This window comes from Hippocampus bargibanti, linkage group LG05, assembly GCF_051943395.1.
Source record: "Hippocampus bargibanti isolate YZ-2025 linkage group LG05, ASM5194339v1, whole genome shotgun sequence".
Lineage (NCBI taxonomy): Eukaryota > Metazoa > Chordata > Actinopteri > Syngnathiformes > Syngnathidae > Hippocampus > Hippocampus bargibanti.
Genome location: NC_142738.1, coordinates 16,918,588 through 16,938,322, shown reverse-complemented (window position 1 = coordinate 16,938,322; position 19,735 = coordinate 16,918,588). Strand labels below are relative to the sequence as shown.

Below are 19,735 nucleotides of genomic sequence, written 5' to 3'. Positions count from 1 at the left end.
ATATCAGCCTGCGCGTTTTGGGTATTTTAGATGCGATAAAACGTTTTTCTTATTTCAGTTAGGAAACAAAAAGATGGTGTCGGTTGTCGTTTAATATCTGATAGAGTAGATCTTTTTACCTCTTAAAGCTGTTTTATCTCTCCTCCATATTTCAGTCTGAACACGCAAGAAGTGTTTGGGTAAGCGCGACGTCGGAGAATTGAAACTTTAAAAATGTGTGACTTCTTGTCAGTTTTAAAAATACCCAAATCACTTCAGGTTGTTCATTGATTAGAATTGATATCATCACATTTAAAAATTGGGAACAAGGTGTAAAAATTTGAAGTTAAAAATATCAATCCATGTTTGAAAAATCCACAATTTCAAATTTCAAAACACAACGTCTTACCTTGAAACGTTTCGTTTTCATGTAATTCTTTCTCATTTCTTGTGTGTCACACTGTTTTGAGACAAGAACATGTAAAATTATAAACATATTCTCAGTAGATCCTAAAAAGTTGTCTAAGAACATACGGGTACGTTAAAATAAAAAAAGACTTACATACAGACAGCAATTATGAAATATACAGTGATACCTTGGCTTACGAACTTAATTGGTTGCCAGACAGAGTGTGTCAGGCGAAAAGTGTGTATCCCAAAAATGTATTTCCCATAGGAAACCATTAAAATGAGAATAATCCTTCCCAGGTCCCCATAAAACACAATTTTCTACTTTCTAATTTTCTAAGCCTTAAAACTACACAAAATATACCTTATTTTATGTATAATAAATGTGCTATGGTATTATAATTAAAAAAATAAACTGTACTATATAATAAAGTCGTTTTATTTACTTTTGTGATGGTCGTTGATGGCTTGATGGAATGCAGTGGCCGGTTTCATCAGCATTAAACACTTGATGAGGAACGTAACCTTCTTTTTTCACCATCTTGAGGGATGATCCCTTGTAGGTGTTTCTCAAAGTCAAAGTCAGCTTTATTGTCAAATATGCTAATATGCATGACATACAGCACAGATGAAATTACTGTCCTCTCGGACCCAGCATGCAAGGCACTCTCTTCTCTGTGATAATTGTATCTCGTTCCTCATCAATTGTGTTCTGTTTAGCTGGGTTAATAGCTTTTTGCATCAGTGTACAGATGGCTTGCGCGGGTTGTTTGTGGAGCCTGATTGATGGGATATTATTTTAACCTTGCAGTCTACACTCTGCCTTTGAACTATCAAAGTTGAAACTCTCTGTCATCTGCCTGTCCCTTTAATGTTTGAATCACCACCCCCCTCACTGCTGCTGGGGGCGGGGAACAAAACCAGTCTGCCGCCATTTTGTTGTTAGAATGGGCTCGTTCGCGAACGACACATCACTCATTGAGGCAGCGAAAAAGGTTCGTATGCCAAGGTAAAGTTCATATGCCAAGGTAAAACTTTCACAAATGTAACGTTTGTAAACCGAAAAGTTCGTAAGTCAAGGGGTTCGTAAACCAAGGTATCACTGTACTGGCACTCACAACGATGTCGCCTCCACGGACAAACTGCAGACGTGGCTGGAAGACGGTGATGTCCAGGATGTAAATAAGGTCACAAAGGTAGTCAGTCAATAGCCAGTAGTAAATACTGTCTGGTGTCTGGTAGGGGAAAGCCCAACGTACTGGGATGAACCACACATTCCAGTTCCATGCCAGAGATACCAAGAACATCCACAGGACATACATTAAGTCTGTTGGAAGAAATACACATAGAGAAGATGGAGGTGAGGAGATTCTCAAAATGTAGCATCTTGAATGAAATGTTCTCCACTGCTAAGCTAGAGGATGCTAATAGTGCATTGGGTTGCATTGCTGATGGTGACAGAGGAGGCAAAGGGGAGCTTTCTCACTAGTGAAAGGGTCGATGCTGGCGGGGAAGCGATAGCGCACACAGGCTCGTGTCCGTTGAGGAGATTTCACCTGACGGTCAGATTGCGCTTCCTCTGCTTCATTGTTGGCGCTTTCTCCTGACGGACCAGGGAGATTCTCAGTATTTTCCCTGTCCACGGTCAGTATAGCAGGAGGAGGCTGCAGCACTTGGGCCTTTGGAGGAGCTGGTGACAGGAAACAAGTCATGGGGAGGAATGTTTGTGACATAAAATCCAACTTTTCATGCAGTTAAATTTCAAGTGTTATGACAGTAATTCAATCGAATTAGACCCATCCATACATTTTTTTTAAGGTCGGAACGGCAGCAACCTTGGCAGGGAAGCCAATACTCCCCACCCCTAAAACAGTATGTCCACTTTTTCCGCTGATATCCAAAGGCATTCCTTTGACAACCAGCAGATGTGTTGTATTTTCCAGTCTATAAGGCGCACCGGAGTATTAGGCCCACCTTCAATGAATGTTGTACAGCAGGGGTGCTCAATATGTCGATTGCAATCAACCAGTCGATCTCCAAGGTGGGTCGATTAGATGACATCTCAATATTGGGTAGATTGTGCGTGCTCAAACAACCCCCCTGAGCGTTCCAAAATTAACAAGATAGCTACATCCTTATTTTTCATTCGGGTTTTTCCCCTTAAGATAGCATTATAGAGTAGAAAAATGAGTGGGGGCGCTAGACCAGTTAAGAAGAAAAAAAGTATCCCTTTCATACGGAATGGGAGGAGGACTTTTTTTCACGATGACATTTCAAAATGTGCTTGTATTGTCTGCCCGTTATCAGAGTGAACTCAGGTAATGGCAAAACATTTCCATAATTATGTTGTGTTGTGCAAGAATCATCAATATATTTCTCAATAAATATAATGGATAGATCATTTTGATTTGCTCATTTCAAAAGTAGCCCCCATGTTGAAAAAGTGTGAGCACCCCTGGTGTACAGAATTTTCAAACGTTTTCCATATATAAGGCGCACCAGAGTATAGAGCCCACCTTCAATGAATGAAAAAAAGGTTTCCAAATATAATATATAAATATATAAAAGTTTCCAAATATAAGGCACACCACATTATAAGTCGCTCCAGTAGAGGTGGGGATTACACACTACTTCTACAGGGGGAAATGGAGTTGTGGCGGCTGACACTAGTTGTGAGACTTGTTGTGGCTCAATATTACTTTACATATAAGGGGCAGGGTCATTTTTACAAGAAAATGAAGGCTTTTGGCTGCGCCTCATACACATCAAAATAGGGTACTCTCTCCATCGTGTCTTAGGTCATGGGATATCCCCCAAAGACCTCACCAGTGAGGCATTCTGAACAGTATGTTTAAAATACCATTGAAAATATTCACAGTAAGGACAACATTCAACACCAGATGCCCAAGCCATGTCATTTAAAGTGTCCTTGAGAGTTTAGAAAGGCGCTTATAAATGAAATGTATTATTATTATTATTATTATTATTATTATTATTATTATTATTATTATTATTATTAATTAGCTCCCCTTCACGTAGAGGAGCAGCAGTTCACATCTGAAACCTTGTAGGTGAACTCAGAGACAGATTCAAATACCACTCACAGAGGATGATACTGTCGTCGTCAGAACTGTCAGCATCTATAAGTTTTTCTTTCGCCTTCTCCGTCCTCTCCTTAAACATGCGGACCAATTCCTGAAGACGCTCATTGACCGCTGTGCTAGTTTGACTGGCGGAGGACGATGGACGTTCTCGCAAGCTTAAAAAATAAGACGCATGTCATCATAAGGACGCCTTCACTATAGGCGGCAAGTGTGTGTGTTGCTGTATGCCACTCACGGGTCATCGGAGCTGTGAATGCTGGACTGGCTGGCCCAGGCTCTGACCGGGATGCTTGCTTCCTCATCATCATCCTCACTTTGAGATTGCAGCCTCCTCCTATTTAAGAATAGTTTGAGACAGTTTTGTCATTGTTTGATATGGTGTCAGCTGTCGCACATGACACTGTGATGGATGGACATGGTAGTGAGTTGCAGAAAGTGGATGGAATATGACAAGATAAATAGATTATTCATTAAATATTTCACATCTTTGTCTAGGTAGTTGTACAATTTCCTCCATTATTCTTGTGCATGATTGGAGCAATATTTAATAAACAGTAATGAGAATATGAAAACAGCAGCCGGGTAGTGGAGTGCTTAGCATGCCAGCTACATAGTCCAGAGATCGTGAGTTCAAGTCCCGCTCCGGCCTCCCTGTGTGGAGTTTGCATGTTCTCCCCGGGCCTGCGTCAGGTTTCTCTGGTTCCAAAAACATGCATGGAAGGCTGATTGAACACTCTAAATCAGGGGTCTCAAACTCAATTGACCCAAGGGCCGCTGGAGGCAGAGTCTGGGTGAGGCTGGGCCGCATCAGGATTTCCACAAGAAAATCACAGATAAAACATTCCAATGTTCTCAAAATCTTAATTTTTAACACACAAAAATTGAATTAAATGAATAAATGCAAAAATGAATAAAAAATAAATTAACCAGTCATAAATATATAAAATAATTATAATGATCATAAGGCAGATACAGACGACTGAAACAATACCACACGAAAACTAATTATTTTAATAAAATTTCAAATGTCTGTATTCACAATTCTTTAACCTTTAACTTTCTTAACATCAAGAAAACATTGAACATGAACTGTCCTAAACATGGCTTCTCTTGCCTACTTGTTCAGCTCCACAAATAAGTTTCATTCATATCAATCATGCGGGCCGCACTAACATTAATCTTTCATATCAAGGCGGGCTACAAAATATTCTTTCGGGGGCCGCAATTGGCCCGCGGGCCGCGAGTTTGAGACCCCTGCTCTAAATTATCCCTAGGTGTGAGTATAAGTGTGAATGGTTGTTTGTCTGTGCGTGCCCTGAGATTGGCTGTCAATCGATTCAGAGTGCCCCCTGCCTAGTGCTCGAAGACGGCTGACCCTAATGAGGATGAAGCGGTCTGGAAAATGGATGGATGGATGGATGGATGGATGGATGGATGGATGGATGGATGGATGGATGGATGGATGGATGGATATGAAAAAACTCAGAGACAAAAAAAATCTTAAGAAGTTAAAAGGATGACGAGGTTGACACACTGATGCAAATGCATCCATTTATTGACTGTTGCCCCTTGATGCGAGCCATCAGTAGCTAAAATGATATTGGTCACAATCACCACAAACAACAACACAACAAGAAGCTTTTCAACACATTTCAACATAGCAAAAAATAAAAAATTGTGTTCTGCAAAGAATCTGTGCGTTATTTTGTTTTTAGAGTATAATGTTGCCCTTTCTGTATATATTTTAAATGGCATTTTAAATAGTGTTCAGAGTACACACACACACACACACACACACACACACACACACACACACACACACACACACACACACACACACACGCACGCACACACACACACACACACACACACACACACACACACACACACACACACACACACACACACACACACACACACACACACACACACGCACGCACACGCACGCACACACACACACACACACACACACACACACACACACACACACACACACACACACGCACACACACACGCACACGCACACACGCACACACACACACACACACACACACACACACACACACACACACACACACACACACGGCACTTGCAGGACACTTATAGCAGACAGCCTAACAGGAGAAAGGACAGCAGAGGGCAGAAGAGACAACTTGAGCACATTGGGAAACCGTGAACCACTTCATTCCAATCAAAAGTATAAAAATGAAATCCCATAATAAGTTGGTTATCATTGCATTGTGGACAGAAATGTTTCACTTGTAGACAAGCAAGCAGTGACGTAATCATATGAAACTTTGCCTGTTCAACTACAATATGTCGAGAGTTCACGTCAGGCCCCATTACACGGAGCAAAGAGATGCTGAAGAGAAAACAACTACAATTCAAACAATTTACGAGGCCGCCTTACTCTTTATCTCCTTTGCTGCGGATGCAAAATAGGGAGACATGTTGATTGCAGTCATGAGAGATGGTTAATATTGAAAACAAAACACTTGATAAATCTTGCTTTTTTTGTGATTCTTCAAAGAGTTAGATCATGTAACTATTTTTGGGCAAAAGGATCAAATCACACACAGATACTTTGACACGTTTTACTCCTTGGTGCTTTCTACTATCTTTGTGACTGCTTTATTTCCTGTATATGATACTGTAGCATCAGCTGTTGTTAAAGCGCAATATAAATCAATATGTGTTGTATTGTATAGTATTATGATCACAACGTGTGTCTCCAATCTCTTCCTATCCTCTCAAAATACTGTCACAATTGTAGAAATTCAAATGTTTGTTGTCTTTTCCTCTCACCTCTGTCGACCTCCTGTTGGGGTCACTGGGACAGTGAGCGTTGTAAGTCTCGGATCCTGCGGGGTGAGGAGTACCTCCACTTTTTCCCCCCAGACTTTCTCGCGGTGTGAGTCCACATCCTCAACATTGACTGCTGGACGAAGATTGAGTATAGAACTATCTATGGAAGTTTAAAGAGGAAAATGAGGTGGGAGGGTGTGAAAATAGAGCCTTGAAGTAGATCAGCACACATACAGTATACAAAAAAGCAGAGATGATGTGGGGCAGGGGAGATTGATGAAAGAACATGCTGCAATGCTTGAGGACCTCTGAATTAGGCCAGCTATAATTGTATTGTGATAGCTCATCAAATAAACTAGTAAATCTGGATCATCTGGCTTGGCTCTGCCACCCTCAATAAATACAAAATATGTCCTCTTGAACCGGTGTGAAGGAGCTGAGAAAAAAGCGAGTTCACACAAGCTTTAGCGGCCTTGATGTAGATACAATATAATACAGAGAATTGCTGTCATTAAGCTCAACAGAAATGAACACAAGCGTAAATACAGCAACCTCCAGAGACTGTGAGCAGTACAGTGATGGATGTCAGACAATTTCCTGTCACTATGGTGATCTGGACTGTCCTACAAACACTCTGGAATCGATGAAGTTTAGTTTGTTTGTTGTTTTTTTTTTTTTTTTCACAAAAACATTAACGATTCGTTGGATAATAGTAGCAATTTTGAGATGAACTTTTCAAAACTGTACACAGTTGAATTGTTGCCTCCTCTGATTTACCTGTGCGTCTTACTGGTGAAGTGTTTGAGTCATCTTCGATGAAGAAGGCCGGGTTAGAGAGACCCGAAAGTTGGCGGGGCAGCAAGTTGAGTTGCTTTGACTGGGGGCTGACAATCGGTGGCAGGCGAGGGTAGGCGGGGACATTTGGCAAGTCAAGAGCGCTGCCGTTGGGCGAGGACGGAGACGGGGAGCGAGAGCGTTGCTGATGGTGCGGAGGAGGGAGAGGGCCTTGCTTTGCAAAAGGGTTGAGTTCCAAGTCCTGCTTTTGTTTTTGCTGTTGTCGTTTCTTAGGCATTTTGAGGCGTAAGGCTGTTGAGACGGCTCCGGATGTTGCCGAGGTACTCCTGCGTTCTGCTGGGAAACTGGGAGAACTTCTGAGGAATGTTTGCCAAGCGCTGGTAGGCCGCGGTCAGACCGGAACCCACTGAAGAGGTGGCGGTCGAGGCTGCGGGCAAGAGCTCGCTCAGACTGCGGGCAATGTCTCGAGGAACCTGCGTCAGGCGGATCTGAGAGAGCTCTTGGCGTAGCTCAGGCGGGAGTGAGGGTAAATGCTTGGTGATGTCGGACAGCTCGGTGGGTAGTTTAGGCATGGGAGGGATCTTGGCACGGGAGATGCCGTTCTCTTTGAAGAAGGCGTTGATATTGCCCAGGCACTCTGAGGTGTGGGGGATACGCATCAGGCAGCTCTTAAATGCATTGCAGCTTACTGGCACTACAGAGGAGACAAGTGGATAGCAAATACACTGTGAGCGATTTCATATCGCGCTCCTTATAAAAAGGAGCTCACTCCGTCATTTCATCCGTTTCTATTCTCTTAGTTCATGTCATGGAACTGCTATCAGCTAAGGCAACAGCAACCAAGAGAGGACACACGCAGTGTTAAAATGAGCCACATCCAAAAACACTTACCCCCACAATCATCTTCAGTAGCATCCTCCTGCAGGAGATACAACATACAATTCAATCCCACAATATGGAACTTCATCTATTGATAGGGACAGGAAATTCAACTACAAGAAAATCCAGAAGACTATTTGGATCGCTATTCTGCAACTGCAAAGTCCTACCATGCATTGGCCACCACAAGTAGTAAAACGCATTTGTGCTGATGCATGCGAAGAAGGCTTCTTTTATAACTAGTCTGAGACAGTAAAATGTAACATCTTACCTTCCAATGTATACGTTTTCCCCGAATTTTATGCTTTTCTTTACCATCTTAAATAAAGTATGGGAATTTTTTTTAAATTGTGAGTTTTCCAGAGACCATTTTGGCTCAAATCCAGTTCATCTCAACTGCTGGTAGCCCACGACAATGCTATTGTCATGTACTATTGTCATGGCAAAGCAGCAAAAGTAATCCTAAATCTTTTTTTTTTTTTAAATCGCTGCATATGGTCGCATTGATAAAGACGTAATGTGCACATGCGCAGTAAGCTGTCTGCTTTTTTATCATTTTAAATAATGTTTGACGTACTACAACTTTTATACGGTAATTGTAATTATTTGTAAGGGCAGCTATTAGCCAAGGTTGACAGGTATGTAACACTAGCAAATTTTCAAACAGGATAAAGAATATATGCCTGTAATTATTGTAATATTATCTGTTGAAATGAAATATATTCCACAATTAGTGTTCAAATCCACTAGCTGTGTCCAAATATTTAGGCTGTGTCTTCGACGCTTTCCTCATGTGGCCTTTCCCATGAAGCGATGAAAAGGTTTCTTCAGCCGTCATCTGTACTTCTTTGAAGGTGTCGGACGTTTCGCTTCTTATCCAAGAAACTTTGACAGCAAACGAAGTGAAGAAGAAGAAGCGAAACGTCCGACACCTGCAAAGTAGTACAGATGACGGCTGAAGAAACCTTTTCATCGATGGACCACTCCTGTACGATTGAGAGCTTACACAGACGTTTTTCCCATGAAGCCTTCGCTCATTTCTCTAGTCCAGATGTGAAGGCGAGATTTCAAAGACAGCCTGAATTTGTACACCGGCGTGTGGCCAAGGAGTGCCGGGAGTGACTTCACGTGGCCTTCAAATTTGGCTTTTATAAGATGCAGCCGAGGGATTAGGACACAGTCAAGGTTTTAAAAAAAAACATATCTATTGATGTTAACTGTGCATGTGAATGGCCTTGTGCATTGTTTGCTAGCATTAAGTTCGTGGACTTACTGTAGATAGGGTATTTCATTTGGCTATATGTAGGACATGTTAATTCTCTTTGTTTTGTTTAGTTTGGCAATCAAGTCCAAGTCGGCGAGGGATTCGGCAACTTGAAGCCTCATTTTGTGATGAATTGCTCACAATTTGCCAAACTGCTACTTCTTGTGAACTCAGTGGAATTGTTGAATTATGCTCATATTTTAAAATTTCCATCACAAATCAGTGCAAAACTTGCCTCGTGTCTTGAAAAACAGTTGACGGCACCAAAGTAACTTTCTGCATCTTGTTTAGCTAAAGCAATAATTTCGTGATGTTCTTTGCTTGTTTGTGTCCATTACTTTTTCATCGGTCTTGGCATCTTGAATGTCTTTGTCAGTCTTCCCTGGCTGCTGTGTTACAGGCTCAGCTTGTAAAACCGCTTCTTTGCTCTGGATCGCTGCCTGTTGAACACTCTCTGGCTCAGAGGCTTTCACTGGTTCAGGTCTCGGAGGGGTACAAGGGGATACCGCTTCTGGCTTGGCCTCCTGCTCGAGCCCTCCTTTGTCTTTAATTTTGGATTCCATGGAAAAAAAGGCCATTTGTCATGCAACGTAAATATTATCAGAACACGTCCTTGTACTGAAAGGATCACGTGTTGTGCATTTGGGCATTTTGTATACAGTATCTGCAATTGTATACCTTCTTCCAATATGGTTTCCTCCTCAGTTCTGTTTTCCTCCTGCTCCTCAACAGCAAGGAGCTCCTCTTTTCTGCAAGTAGAAAGCAGTAATTCGCATTTTAACTTTTAAAAATAAACCACCGGTGTATCTTCATCTTATAATGGAGATATGGGTCCCAATTTTCATGCCCAGTGTCACACAAAGTCCAACTGTGGGCATGGATGGAGTGATTCTCTTGTGATATTTTTGTGGACGAGCGCAGTTACAAAAGTTTTTTTTTCATCGTACCGTTGTTGGAGTCAATACAGCCAACTTAATTCCCGGAAATTGTCATGGCTCTTCTAATTGCCTTTATACTCAGCACAGGACAATATACATTTCGGAGGTATAACTGATTTTATGGACTCTCTGCAGGGGGTCGGCACGTGCAAAGTATGTGAGAACTTGAGGATAGGTGGATGGGAAAACGGATGGATTTTTGCTTGTATAGTTTATTTGGGTTTTTCTTTTTAGCTGTGTATATCTACAGACAAATATATTTCCAATTAAAATTGGTTCCAGACCCATACTATAATGATACAATTACTCCTTTTGTCTTTTTTTATGAATGAATCCAAATTAGTCAATAGAATAGGGCGAATAGTGTGTGTGTGTGTGTGAACATGAACCCCTCCTTTTAGCCAAGATTAATTCTATACAATATCAGCAGTGGCAATAAATGGTTATATCGTCTTATTTAGCAAAAAAAAAAAAAATACCACAGAATATTGAGAATATTGACATAATCAAAGTGACAATGTAATAATACAAGGCTTCAATAGAAAGCATCAACTGATGACATAACGCTATGGACACGTTTTACGCAATACTCACTTTATCCGCCAATGTTCATGATGTGTTAGTTTCGAAAAACAAACCCCTCACGCATGTTATTCATCAAAACTAGGATTGTAGGTTCTTTTGAAAAAAATCTAGCGAATCAATGAGCTAAATATTCCATTGTATGTCTCCCTTTTCCCCTTTGCGTGACAGGACATACACAACAGCAGCAGCAGGTGTTCAGGTTACTGTGGGAACCGCGGGGACAGAGGAAGGGAAGGCTGGCGCGTGAAAGAGGGGGAGGGCACACTCAGCTGTTGCCAAGGGAAGCTGCGGTCGCTAAAGCATGATGCTGTGATACCAGGGCAGCGAATGCACAGGTCACATAACAAGACACTCGTGGGATTTGGAATAGACTGACAACTGAGGGAATTCAATTGCTCTCATTTTAAATCTGATCAAACGTTGTTTTTGGTCCACAAATTGGCTGTGTTGTGAATCAACAAATTAGTGGTAATGATAATAGAGCAAAAGGATCCTACAGTGACTTTTCTTCGAGCCTTCTTTTACTCACATGATGACTTGATTGTTCACTGGTTTCTCCTCTTGTAAAACTTGTAGTCTGAAAACAGTGCAACGATTCATGTGTCAATTATATGCGTGCACAAACTGAAGAAAAGGATTACATACTCTGCATCAGGCTCTTCCAGCAGCTCTTGGCTCTCGAGTGAGACTTTGATCGACTGACCCTCGCTGGCCAGCTGTCGTACGGCCATTTCGGCTGTCTGTCTCGCCACTTCTGCGGCCATGAGGGCCATTTCCATGCGCTCCTGTATCAAACTAAGAAAATACTTTGTGCTAAATGTCATGGGTGACCGGCACACTTAATACTGACTTAGATTTGGACTTCAAACGGTAATATGAAGTAGTATGAGTGTTATCAATTGTGAACCTCCCCCCTCCAGAATGATGCTCACCCCTGACATAAAGTATAGCAAATGGCCTTGCACTTTTGCACAATTTTGAAAACACTCACTTATAAACTGTGGTTAGTCTGGAGTATGGTTTTTACCAGCGGCGGATCGTCAAGGCCTGAAAAACCTGATCTGTTGGCCGAAAAATGTCTGAATGACAGACTGATGTTAATGATATTTTGTCCATGAATTCTTATTAAATATAACTTTTCCCCTGTTGCGCTGCTTCCAGATATGTGTTTTTGTATTTAAGCATTTAACCAATCACATTTCAACCATAATTTGTTATGAGGGTCAGAAATCTACCTGTATGCCTTCACTCTCAGTGTCGATCACACTGTCGCTCTAACCAATCAGATTTCGAGTTGGCAACCCAAAAGGGGTACCTACGCCTTCTTGAAAGCATTGGACTACGTCAGAGATTTTGCAAACTATGATTGGCTAGTGACTAGCCAATCATAGTTTGCGAAAACTGCTCTGATCGCAAGCCGCTAGTGACAAGAGCATACTGGCCAGAGCTAGCAAACTCTATTGGTAGCGAGCTGCATAAGCAAATATATTGTGTTGATTTAATAGCAGTTAAATGGACATCATTAAGAAAGGTCAGTCAGTTATTTCCTGGCTAATGGTACCCTCTAATGGACTTAAATCACACTTTTTTCAGTCTGGATTGAGTCAGACGTAGCAATACTAAAGGCCTAGCGATTAAATCCACGGCCCGCCACTGGTTGTTACTATGCTATTCCAGTTAGATAAAAAAAAGCGCAGAAAAGTGGTTGAGATTGCATGTGTTGTGTTGTATTATTTGTCATTTTATGTTAACTCATTCACTGCCAGACATGCAAAAATGTGTCCACTCTTCTGCCAGGGTTTTTGTCATTGTCACTCGAATTCAAGGACTCACAGAATATTGAGTTTTTGGACTACATAAACATTCAAAGCAGCGTAACATTAGACTCTCTTCTTTCATCAGAAAAAAAAGAGTTAATTCCTGAATTATATGGGTCTGGATTTATATGGGTTTGAAATGAGGGCGGCTGTCCGAAATACAATGCAATACATACATATTGGTTTATATAGCGCTTTAACAACAGATAAGCAAGAACAAAGCGTGAACATGGAAAAAAGGGAAATGCTGCCCCTTGTGGATGGGGAAAAACATTGCCAGAGATCTGGCCAGCGCTTTATCGGCACCCAAGCAATAAAAACAATTGATTCGGGAATGGCGCTCTACGTCATATTTTCAATTCCCGAATAAATTCCTGAATGGCAGTGAATGAGTTCACTGTTCTTTTGATGGCATCGCGGGCACCCTCTCCTCTCTCTCTGAGGGCAGGAAATGTCATTTTTGCTGTATGTTTCACATGTAGTACATGATGATGAACATGTAAGAATGAGCCTAATGATAGACAACCAACCGTTCCTCCATGGTGGCCAAAGCCACACCCTCAGCCTCCCGTCTGATGCTTTCCACGAATGGTGTCCAGCGGCCTGTCTGGGTCTCAGCATCCTCCTGAACAATTTGAGCAAAAGTCAGATGGGACGCTTGCAGTACTTGGTTTGTCTCACCAGCCCCTTGGAAGGGCATGGAGGAACTGGACCGTCTCCTTTTTGCTGTGGTCTGCCGTGGGTGGGCTGAGGTGTTGTGGCCCTCATTGTCCGAATCCACATCTTCTAACACCATGTCAACATTGAGTTGGGTGGAGGCTAAGAAAGGACGGCGGGGTCATTTTGTTTAGAAAGAGAACATTGTGGAAAAAGAACATTGACACATTTTCACTGTTCTAACGGACAGGGATGGTGAGATAAATTGAGTCACACAAGAAAGCTCACGCTCATCTCATACAGTGAGTTTTTTAATCATTCCAGTATGTCGGCATGACAGCTTATGCAAGAACTTGTGTTTGTCTCAATTTGAGAATGAGAGGATGATTCACCATCCCTCAAACAACAACGCACAGAAAGCCACATTTCACAGTTCAAGGCCAAAGAGACAGATCAAGTGCATCAAAACCGACCTTATGTAGTCTGCAGTATTTTGTGACAATTAATTTCTTTCGATAAATTAACGGATGGCCACAAAACTGTTGAATGGAACTCTGCTCTTAGTGAATAACAGATAACATATATATACTGTATATATGTCATGTCTTTTTTAAATAGGTGTAATGAAGAGAACATGGTTTCAATAAAATATACTTTTCATGTAGTCCAACTAATATCACTAAAAAATATACAGTATGCATAGCTGCCATATACATATTCATATTAAGCATACATTCTTTATTATGTCTGAAATGTGCAAACTGTACTCAGGTATATATTTCTTTTATTAAAATCACAAGCTTTTTGATATGTAGTGTGCAATCGTTTTATTATTGGGTTTTTCTCCTTTAGATGTGACTTAGGCGTGAATATAGAGTCTAATATTGTGAACTAAAAGAGAATGAGGGATAAAATCCTCCAAATATACCCCAGCCAACATTGGACAAGAAGTGGGGTATCTCCACCCTAAACTCGTTGCCTGCCAGTTGCAGAGCACATCCAGAACAACCTCTCTCACTCACATTGACACCTATGGACAATTAATTAAAAGTATTCAATTAACGTGAGAAAGAGGATTTTGGAATGTGGGAGAAGCTATTGATGAACATTATATGACTTTCAAACATATGATATACATTCATATTGAACTGTATTGAGTCCAGTAAGGTGAGTTGAAAATTCTTGTTGCATTTTTCAGCTGCCTTGTGTTGGGTGTATGATTGCGTGTGTCTTAAGAAGCTGCAGTAGTGCCACAAAGCTTAGTGCTAAGTGTTGATAAGTATCTATATGTAGGCGTGAGAACGGTAGCGTCCCCCAGCCGTCTCCTCCTGCTGTTCAAGGGGTTCGCAGCGCCTTCCCCCCTGAAACAGAAGGAGAAGAGGTACTGAGTTAGGCTCCGAACGTCCTGACTGTGAAGAAGAAAAAAAGAGAGATACAGTACTACTACTGTTCCTGCACTAGCACTTGATTGTCCTAAATTGTGAATTGTGGCATTGAAGGAAAAGAATTAGGAAGCAAAGGGGAGTACTTTGTCTCAAGTGGCACTCACCTTTCTTTAGAATGTCTGCCGTGGCCTGTGAACAGAGCACACAATGTTCGAGTCAATGTGCACAGAAGGAACAAAGAGATGCGCGCCTGCAAGTTAACAATAGTTAGAGAAGACCAAAACTTACCCCGGTGTCATTTTGGGGTGGAATAACAGGCTGAGGGAGCTTTAAGCCCAGCCCTGAAACAAACCAGCCCACCACCCTGTGGAGAGACGCTCAAATCAACCTCTCCTTCTTCATTCATATTTTTTACACTGAATTTTAATAAAGTAGACGTACCCCTCATAAAATGCAAGGTTTGGGTGTTGTTTAAAAAAAGACGAGACTGTTCTTCACTTTTCCAAAATGTTTTCTCTTTCCACTGTGAATGTGCACTGCATCCTCTACAACTTGAATACAATTATGTGGTTGCACAAGTATGCACACTCTCTTGTAAATGTAAAGTAGCTGCATTCAGAATTAAACAATCACTGCCACAATTTAAAGAGTGTCTGATTAAATTCACATTTTCCTGATTGGCAAAAGCCTGAATGTTTTCAGGTAACACTTGACCGGTATTTGGAAGAGTTCATAGTTCCAGCTGGAGAAAAAACAGCCCCAAGCATGAGGCTGCCACGACTATGCTTCGCACTAGTTACAACCGTCTTTTGAAGATGAGCAATGTTGTGTTTGTGAATTATAGAATGTCAACTCATCAGACATTCACTAAATCACTTAGGGGAGACAAGGGGGAGAATTTGTAGATCAAGGTAAGTCGCAGACGTAGTCGGGGTACACTCGGCTCATGTGCGGCTATTGGTCACGTGCGATTCAGTGTCCTCCATCTAACCCCATTTTGTGCATTCACTTCTCTCACACCAGCTATAATGTTGAAAATAAAGTCCGCAAAGCGGGGAAAAATACAAAGAAAAATAGACGAAAAGGACAGATGTAAAGAATGAGAAGATAAGTGAGGAGTTCAAGTAGAAAAAGAAAAGAAAAATGGAAATAACAAAATGAAGGATGTGAGTGGAGAACTAAATAAGGGCAACCTACGCAGAGGCCTTGCTGTCAGTGTCCAGTTGGATTCCGCTGAGAGATTCTGGTGGTGGAGAAATAACTGTGGCAGAAATTACATGAAACGAGAAAAAAAAAAAAAACTAATGAGTGACGACATTATAAAATCTGCTGTGTTGTGCAAGTAAAGATGTGAGTCTTCCCACCAAGGAATTTAAAGTATGTACTTTTGTCCAAAGATGAGCGGGGAGTGTTTTGGGGTTTCGGCTCAATGGGGACAGAATTTGCGGGGATTAGAACTGGTTGAGGGATCTTCTGCTTTATCCACGCCACCATGCTGCAGCAGAAAACGACAAATGTAGTTACAGCTACTGTTGTTGCTGTGACGGTCTAAAAAGAGATGGCAAGAAAGAGCCCCAAAAAAAGAGCACTCACTTTGGGGGGAATGCAAATTGACTGTCCTTCTCCTCTCCCTCGTCTTCTGATAGCATTTCCACCACTGGGATGTGAGGGAGCGGATCATAATCTGAACACAGGGATACTGAAGAATTACTTTTAAAAATATAAAGATGTTTATTCTAAATTAATGTGAAAGAAAATATTTATAGGGGGTGAGTAGCAAAATGTTAGTAATTTTATTAAAACTGTACAAGAATTTCAAAAGAAAAGTCAAAATTACCTGTAACTGGCGGGTATTAAATTAAAAAAACAAAATTACCATGTAAACTGGCGGGTATTTTGTCATTGGTTGCCATGACAACAAAAATATAATTTATTTGGACTTGATCTTCTGTAAAAGTGTTTAACGTTTCTATGCGAACCTTTATATGTGTGGTTTTTCTTAAAGTGGTCTTCGATACTTTATGTTTTGTCATGATCACTTCGGCCTCCGTGTCATGTGTTTCGATAAAGGCGAGCGAGTAAATCGAGACAGACGGAACGAAACTAATGCGAGAGAGAGACAGAACCAGAGCAACTGCTAGATAGAGAACGACAGTCTAAACTTTAGTTTAGTTTAGTTTAAAATAGATAAACGTTGACGTAGACTAAAGTCTACGTCAACGTTTATCTATTTTCGGTTAATAGCGTGCACACGGTAGGTTATTAATTTCCTTATTGACTGAATGTTTTGTCCAACTAATTGTACTGTTGTCGTTTCAATGCCCTTTATAGTTTTCACAGTGTTCCAAGTGTTTCACAATAAACATTGTGACATCAATAAGAAGCGTCATCCTTGACCGGGGTAGATACAACCTAAAATACATATTTATATGGAAAACATGTCTGTGTTATGAATTTAAAACACAAGACCTGGGGGCCAGATGTGGCCTGCCAGATCATTTTATTCGGCTTGCAAAAGCAAATCAAGCATGTCAAGGTCCATGATGCTTGCTTAAGTCCGAGCCAAAATTCACCAAAATTGTATTATGTAAAATACAATAACAGCGAGTCATTATTCTTCATTGTTGCCATATGTAAAATACAATAACAGCTAGTCATTATTCTTCACTTCAGATTCAAAAAGTAGTCATTCATCAATTTGTTATGTGTAATATGTGGAGGTGATTGGATTGGATTGGTGATGAAACATTGACACCTACCTGGCATTGTTGCAACTTCATACACCTGTAACAGACACACACATAAAAACAACACGCGTATGTAAAGCATTCTTTTTAATCATAATAGCGGCTTGAAAATCACTCCCATGGTCAATTCTTTAGTTGTGCTAGAACTACTGTCACTGCTAGCATTAGCATTCTGAGGTGCTAAAAGCACTTGTACAATGTTGGCATTCTCTACAATGATCCAAAAGTGTTTTGTCAAAGACAAAACAGACAAATAATGTGAGTTAGGATGATGAAAATAATTTTACAGTTTTAAAAGTCAATGGGGAAACAAACAATGTAGAAGAAAATGATTACTTAGCAGACATTGGGAAAGTGTGAGTGTTCATTTTTACCGTGTAACTTAATCCATTTGTTGCTATTCATACAATTTTCCCCTGTAGTTACACTAAAGAGAACTACACACACATATACACCCACTCACACATACAAACCAACCCACACATACAAACATACACACATACACATGGACGCACACACACACACACTCATACATAAACCCACGCGCGCACACACACACACATTGCAGACAATGTAAATTGTAGGTTAATTGCCTAATTGGGTAAAGCCCCGCGGAATTCCCTGAACCGCCATTTCGGTTGCAGCTCAGACTGATCCACTTTAAAGTTTGACCCCCCACAAACACACACACACACACAAACACCCATACACACACCTCTTCCAGAATAAAATAGAGTATAGTGTCTTTATTCATCTTCTCTTATTTAGGATATTTATTTTATTTTACATATGTATCTTTTTTTAATTTGGGGGCATTTACAAAGACCGAGCACAGTTTAATATCTGCTGTTAGTTTTGGAAGCCTGTGAGACATGATTACGTTGTTTGAGCTGAGTGTGAAATAGCCGAAGTTCAGATTTGCATCTCACCTCTGTAAACTCCTCTTGGTTGCCATCGTTGACCTCTCTGTACTTGTCGTCAGGTTGTGGCAGCACCTTTGTAAGACTCTGAGTGACCCATCCCATCACTCCTGACCTGAGACACAATCATCAAGAAATTGACTTTCTAAAAACATTCAAAGAATGTACATTTTCCTGGTTGAAACGTTACCTTTCTCCATCCGCAACAGACTGATGGAGAGAAAATGAAAACAGAATGATTAACAGGCAAAAAGGCTGATGGTTTACACAAAAACATTACACTTGAATAAAAGGTGATGAAAAAATCATCATGTCATGTGAATTGTATTCATTCATAGACTACAAGAGCGTTTGAACCCTGCACCTTGCTGTCGAGGTGAGGCGAACCAGCAGGCTGGGGCAGGGTGTTTGCAAAGCCATTAGACAGCCAACCTAAAACTCCCCCCTGGGACTGACTGTGGAGAAGGTATGAAGCATAATATATTCAATGTGTATATATGCACCCAAACATACACATGTTCATAATTATTGAAAGATTGAAAGTTTACCTGTCCTCTGAGGCCTCTCCTGTACCCTTCAGTGGAGGACTCTTGGCTGTGTTGCATAATTGGTATTAGTATAATCATCAGACACACAAGAAATTCAACATTATATATCATGTTAGAATCCTCACCAGCTCTGCTTTTAGAGCATTCCTCTTTAATCTGACATGCACAGAAGTATTTGGAAGAGAAGTCCCCGCAACAGACAAAATGGAAAAAAAACAAAGAGAAAAATCTGAATTCAGCTGCAGTGCGCACTAAATCTACAGTATGAATGTGAATGTGTGACTGCGTTTAAAAGGCCAATATGCTTGGTTGAGAGAGGTGCAAGTGAACCTACTGTATGAGTATGCTATTTCGTTGTCAGTGTCGCTACTGGCAGGTGTCAAAAAATCCTTTTGATTACTGTATTAGGTTACAGTTGGCTTCATCCAATGAATGAAAAGAGGACTCGTGACTTTTTCAGTTGTTCCTCGATCTATACGGCCTATTAGGCATTACAATTTATTCTACCCAGCAAATTGAGGTTTTATTCAATCATGTAAAAACCTGCTTTAAAGGGGTCAGAGCATGCTAAATCAGTGCTTTTTAATCTGGGTTCATTTAAATGCTAAGGTGGTTGATTTCAGGGGTGTATGGCAGGCGCTGCAAAGCTGTCGGTGTGACTGAGGAATTCAAGGTGGACGTGGGACTCCACCAGGGGTCAGCTCTGAGCCCCTTCTTGTTTGCTATGGTGATGGACAGGCTGACAGACTATGTTCGACAAGAATCTCCTTGGACCATGATGTTTGCAGATGACATTGTGATCTGTAGCGAGAACGGGGAACAGGTGGCGGAGAAACTAGAGATGTGGAGATATGCCCTGGAAAGGAGAGGAATGAAGATCAGTCGCAGCAAGACGGAATATATG

The 19,735-nt window shown here is 41.1% G+C and overlaps 1 protein-coding gene across 1 annotated transcript in view; it reads right to left on the bottom strand.

Moving 5' to 3' along the window:
• Window positions 1-19,735, bottom strand: part of LOC148898102 (cyclic nucleotide-gated channel beta-1) — a 32,106-nt gene that overhangs the window by 10,561 nt on the left and 1,810 nt on the right. Inside the window, exons 3-25 of the mRNA XM_088997000.1 lie at window positions 18,957-18,987; window positions 18,832-18,877; window positions 18,648-18,738; window positions 18,474-18,493; window positions 18,293-18,398; window positions 17,376-17,400; window positions 16,210-16,300; window positions 15,981-16,111; window positions 15,814-15,877; window positions 14,905-14,980; window positions 14,781-14,805; window positions 13,105-13,393; window positions 11,403-11,552; window positions 11,287-11,334; window positions 9,913-9,983; window positions 9,573-9,778; window positions 7,983-8,010; window positions 6,297-6,456; window positions 3,727-3,825; window positions 3,492-3,646; window positions 1,874-2,077; window positions 1,506-1,714; window positions 389-439 (exon numbers count right to left, since the gene is read on the bottom strand). Coding sequence (XP_088853126.1) covers window positions 389-439; window positions 1,506-1,714; window positions 1,874-2,077; window positions 3,492-3,646; window positions 3,727-3,825; window positions 6,297-6,456; window positions 7,983-8,010; window positions 9,573-9,778; window positions 9,913-9,983; window positions 11,287-11,334; window positions 11,403-11,552; window positions 13,105-13,393; window positions 14,781-14,805; window positions 14,905-14,980; window positions 15,814-15,877; window positions 15,981-16,111; window positions 16,210-16,300; window positions 17,376-17,400; window positions 18,293-18,398; window positions 18,474-18,493; window positions 18,648-18,738; window positions 18,832-18,877; window positions 18,957-18,987 — 2,376 coding nt within the window. The remainder of the gene's footprint in view (window positions 1-388; window positions 440-1,505; window positions 1,715-1,873; window positions 2,078-3,491; window positions 3,647-3,726; window positions 3,826-6,296; window positions 6,457-7,982; window positions 8,011-9,572; window positions 9,779-9,912; window positions 9,984-11,286; window positions 11,335-11,402; window positions 11,553-13,104; window positions 13,394-14,780; window positions 14,806-14,904; window positions 14,981-15,813; window positions 15,878-15,980; window positions 16,112-16,209; window positions 16,301-17,375; window positions 17,401-18,292; window positions 18,399-18,473; window positions 18,494-18,647; window positions 18,739-18,831; window positions 18,878-18,956; window positions 18,988-19,735) is intronic.